A 5,052-nucleotide genomic window follows, 5' to 3' on the forward strand; every position below is an offset into this window, starting at 1 on the left:
GCAGGAGTGAAATATGGGGGTCCGGAGATAATTGCCTCTTACAACTGCGGATCAGGAACATTTTACTGCCCTGATTGTAGTGCACGGGCCATTGCTGCCCACTCCAAATGGCTGTATCAGCCTGGAGCATGCCATACGAGAAGGGAAGATGGACTGGGCTTTGCTGCAGCGCACGGAGCCACGTATGCACATAGTCTAAGCAGGCCCGGCCTCTCCGGCTTTCATCTGGGGGGTCACGCATGACAGAAATCCATTATTCCTCAGGCCATTGGGAGCCCTCTCCCACTGGAAATCAGCTTCCTAAGTAGGAGAGCAACACTAGCCCCTCGACAGAGCAGCTGCATTTATTTTTTAAAGGTGGAGCTGGGTGGACAAAAAGGATCAGAAAAGGCATTTGGGCTCTGGCCTGGCTGCACTCCTCACCTCCGCTGTGACTGATGAGTAGCTGAGATGCTGAACCATCTCTTGGTGCCCTGCAGATCACTCTGGGGATGCTCACATGGCACTGAGGCCTCGTGGGATTTTGCTTCCTACAGGGCATGCTTACTGCATGTGCTTGACTCAGATGCCCTTCCCGGTTCCAGCGTCTCTCTTTCCCCAGCTTCTCTGTGCCCTCTCAAGACTGGGGCTTAGTTGCATTGCTTTGCCCCAAGAGCAGATGGGGGGCTCCTCTCCATTTTTTCCCCTCCCCACTGCTCTGTCTTGATGCTTTGCACCTGGCCGACGGGTGGAGAGACCCCTGTCCTCTGTCCCTCCGGCCAGCGCTCCTGCCCCCGACCCTAACACAGCGAGAACCTGCGGGAATTGATGTTCATCTTGGTGACCCCGATGAGCTTCAGGGGCGTGGACAGGCTGAAGGAGGTCACGAGCGGGAAGTCGCAGAAGAGGTCGGAGAGCTCGTCCCTCTCCTCCAGCTCGTAGGTGGCATCGTTGAGCATGCGCTGGTGCAGGTGGCAGGTCTGCTCGATCTTCAGCTTGTTGATGTCGCTCCGCAGGCGCATGAGCTGCCTCGCCAGCTGCTGGTCCTGGAGACGCATTTCTGTCTGAAACACAGAGGTGGGGGGGAAGGGGAATCAGTGCGTGCACGCACACAACACACTTCCACCGACATCAGCCACCGCCGGTGCCTGGCGAAGACGTGCGGCCAGGTCTTATCACAGAAGCATAGAAAATTAAGGTTTGGATGGGATCTCGGGAGCTCACGTCTCGTCCACCCCCCTGCTCCGAGCAGGACCAGCCCCAGCTCCATCATCCCAGCCAAGGTTTTGTCTATGTGGGTCTTCAAAACCTCCAAGGATGGAGACTGCACCACCTCTCTGGGTCACCTGTTGCAGAGCTTTACTGCCCTCCTAGTAGCCCTCTAATATCTAACCTCAACTTCTCTTTCTGCAGCTTGAGCCCATTGCTCCTTGTTCTGTCATCTGCCACCACAGACAGCAGAGCTCTCCATCCTCTGTGGATCCTCCCTTCAGGGAGCTGAAGGCTGCCATTAAATCCCCTCTCAGTCTTCTCCACATTAAATAAGCCCACTTCCCTCCACCTCTCCTCAGAAGTCACGTGCTCCAGCACCCTCACCATATTTATTGCCCTCCACTGGAGTCTCTCCAACTTGCCCACATCCTTTCTGTAGCGGAGGGTCCCAAACTGGACACAGGACTCCAGATGTGGCCTCCCTGGTGCCTAATCGAGGGGGAGAATCACTTCCCTTGATCTGCTGGCAAAACTCCTACTAACGAAGCCCAGGGTGCCCCAGTCTTCTGGGGCAGCTGCCTGCAGTAGGTACTATTATAGTGCCTTGCAGCTAGGTAAAAAAAGAGCCAGAAACAGTCTCTGATCAATTGGTTTCTCTGGGATGACTTTATCATATTTTCTCACCTAGAACACACACTTTTCCCAAAAACCAGCTGTCGCGTGCATTATCTGCAGGAAATATGGTAAGAGCTGTTTGAGCCAGTTACTGGGTAAAAGTGATGGGGACTCAGGAGGAGCAAAATACTGCGCAGGCTGCTGCTACTTCGATACTTACTACAGGGGAAAATCTTTTTTTTCTTCATTCAGCCTTTTGAAAAACAAGGTGTGCCTTTTATTCAGGGGCAGACTGTAGGTGAGAAAAGCTGGTAATTATAGCTACAGGTACACGGGCTGTCAACTGGATTCACTTACCCTGGTGAATAGCTACTCCTGACTTTCTCGGGGGTACCTTTACTCCATAGTGGAGTGACTACCCCCAACCTAGGGCCTGCTCCGCATTTGTGCAGGCTTAAAGGCATGCCGGGATTGCTCCTTAAATTCCCGCAGCTTCCAACTGTGGTTTCACGGGGCCCAGTTTAATTCATTTTTAAGCGAGCAGCAATTACGAAAGGCAGCAATTAGAGGCAGAAGAGATCCTCTAAGAGATCCCGGAGGAATTTTTCCTGACGGCGGGGGTCAGCTCCCCCGCTGCTCTCAATCAGCGTTGCTCCCAGAAGTGACATCAGTTTGCACCAGCTTCAGTTTTGGCCTGCCACGTTCTCCAGTGACTTGTCCTGCCCGGTTTGAAGTGGCTTCGGTGATGGAGCTAACACAGATTCCCACGGGAAAGACTTTCCTGCATTCCAGCACGGCTCGCTGGGCCGTAGTTTTTTTTGCCCCCCCGATGCCTGATCTGGATTCAGAAAAAAATGCGAAGGAGGTGATTTTTCCCGCTGCATATCATTAAGCGGTGAACCCCTTGCTGCAGGGCATCAGGGGAAATGGGCAAACATTTTCAAAAAGGAGTCAGTCCAGGGACTGCAAACGCCAACTTACAATTTCCTTCTACGAGGGGCCGCGGCCATTCTGCAAGGCTTAGAGGCCAGGTTGAAACCTCATATAGGGATGGATCATCCCCCAGCTGCCTATGATGAGGCATCTTCTGCTCCCCTTCTGCCCTCCTCTTCTGCCCTCCTTCTGGTGCTGGCCATTATCAGAGACAGGACACTGGGCTAGATAGACCCAAGACCTGAGGCTATCTGGCCATTTTTGTCCTCTTGGGTTATGGTTTCTCTGACTTCTCCTCCTGACCAAGTGATTTTCATTTTCTACCTCTGCCTCTGATAAATGTGCTCTAAGAAATCACCGGCTGGCTTGCATGAGCATTGGAGCAGGCCACTGGCCTTGTGATGGGGCATTCAGGCACATGCTGATGCTAAACTGGTTTTTACTGGGGTGGGGGGCTGGACTCGATGGTCTTCCGAGGTCCCTTCCAGCCCTAATGTCTATGAATCTCTTTTTGTATAAGACAGCTCCCCAAACTGCATGGGTTGTAATGCTTTCCTCGGCCCCCTCCTGTCTGACCCTGCATCGGTTACCGAGAGGCCCAGAATGGGCACAGCACATCCGACCACATACTTCTTGAAGTCTAGATATATGACGCCTGTATCCTCTCCCTTGTGCAGTCCTAGCCCACAACAGGTCTCTACTCTGGATGTGTCTCAAAGGGGCTTGCTGAACCAAGGGTGCAAATTAGAGCAGCCACTGGGTTGCCATAACCCAAAATGACCGGCGACTCTGGTTTTCCAGGACCGTCCTGAATTTTGGGGCTGCATCCCCAGAGAGCTCCTGAAACAGGACTTGGATCCTGAATTTGAAGTAACTTATCTTGGATTAGCCCATTCTTACTGCCACAGATGTTGTCAGAGCTCCAGGTAGCATCCTGCTGCATCTCCTGAGAAAGCTGCCTCGTACCATCTGACCCCAGCTGGGTAATTCTTGCAATGGGAAGCAGTATAGCTGTGTTAATACAGCCCGGCACCTGCGCTAATTAATTCTCCCAGCAGCAGGAGTTAGTCAGGCTGCTGTGCGGCACCAGGACACCGGACACGAATGAGATCTGGAGGGGGTATAACCGCCTTTGCTTTTAAAGGTCTATAAAGTGTTAGAATCACAGACAATGAGGGTTGAAGGGACCTCAGGAGGTCACATCTAGTCCAGCCCCCTGCTCAAAGCAGGACAGCCCCAACTACATCCTCCCAGCCAAGGCTTGGTCTACCTGGGTCTTAAAAACCTCCAAAGAGGGAGGCTCCATCACCTCTCTGGGTAGCCTGTTCCAGTGCTTTACTACCCTCCTAGCGAGAAAGTTTTCCTAATATCCAACCTAAACGTCCCTTGCTGCAACTTGAGCCCATTGCTCCTTGCTTTGTCATCTGCCCCCACTGAAAACAGCCCGGCTCCATCCTCTTTGCAGCCCCCTGCAGGGAGTTGAAGGCTGCTATCAAATCCCCCCATCATCTTCATTTATTCAGCCCAGTTTCCTCAGTCTCTCCCAGCCCTGAACCATTTTCATTGCCCTCCGTTGGACTCTCTCCAATGTGTCCACATCCTTTCTGTAGTGAGGGGCCCAAAACTGGACACAGGACTCCAGATGTGGCCTCACCAGTGCCAAATAGAGGCGGGGGGAATCACTTCTTTTGATCTGCTGGCCGTGCTCCTACCAATGCAGCCCAGGATGCCATTAGCCTTCTAGGCAACAAGGGCGCACTGGTGGCTCATATTCAGCTTCTTGTCCACTGTCACCCCCAGGTCCTTCAGACCTTTTTTGCAGAGGACTAAGGGTTCTGTTCTGAATTTTGTTCCCTGAAAACTGCACCTGAACAAGGACCCAAACTAGATCCTGAGAAGAAGAAGTGCAAGCTGCTTCCTCTCTGTCTCTGCACCACCCAAAGCTGCAGGCGAAAGACCTTGCATTTTGCACAGGGTTGGTCTCCGTGCAAGCCTGCGAGGGGGCCGAAGTGGGGCAAACGTCTAGGAATGGTGGCCTGGTCATCTTTCAGCCATCCCGCATGACCTGGGACAGCCCCTTGAACTCCTCTATGCCTCTCTTCTCTCACCTGCCAGGTTCCTTGGGGCATTGCGAAGCATCAGGCTCGGGGGCCAAGGACTGACATCAGCACCATTAGTGCTAATCGGGGTGGAGACCTTTTGCATTCATGTGAGTGGTGACAGATGAAGTAAAGGCGCCTGCCCAGCCCTGCCTGCAGGTCCTGAGAAGGCTGTGAGAACCGCAGCTTGCATCCCAGGCACCTGGAAAGGACA

General features: G+C 53.1%; 1 protein-coding gene across 1 annotated transcript in view; it reads right to left on the reverse strand.

Moving 5' to 3' along the window:
* Positions 1 to 328: 328 nt before the first annotated feature.
* Positions 329 to 5,052, reverse strand: part of FAM167A (family with sequence similarity 167 member A) — a 33,738-nt gene continuing 29,014 nt past the window's right edge. Inside the window, exon 4 of the mRNA XM_019520911.1 lies at positions 329 to 1,043. Coding sequence (XP_019376456.1) covers positions 780 to 1,043 — 264 coding nt within the window. The 3' untranslated portion in view covers positions 329 to 779. The remainder of the gene's footprint in view (positions 1,044 to 5,052) is intronic.

Source organism: Gavialis gangeticus, unplaced genomic scaffold, assembly GCF_001723915.1.
Source record: "Gavialis gangeticus isolate Ggan-Ray unplaced genomic scaffold, GavGan_comp1, whole genome shotgun sequence".
Classification (NCBI taxonomy): Eukaryota; Metazoa; Chordata; order Crocodylia; family Gavialidae; genus Gavialis; species Gavialis gangeticus.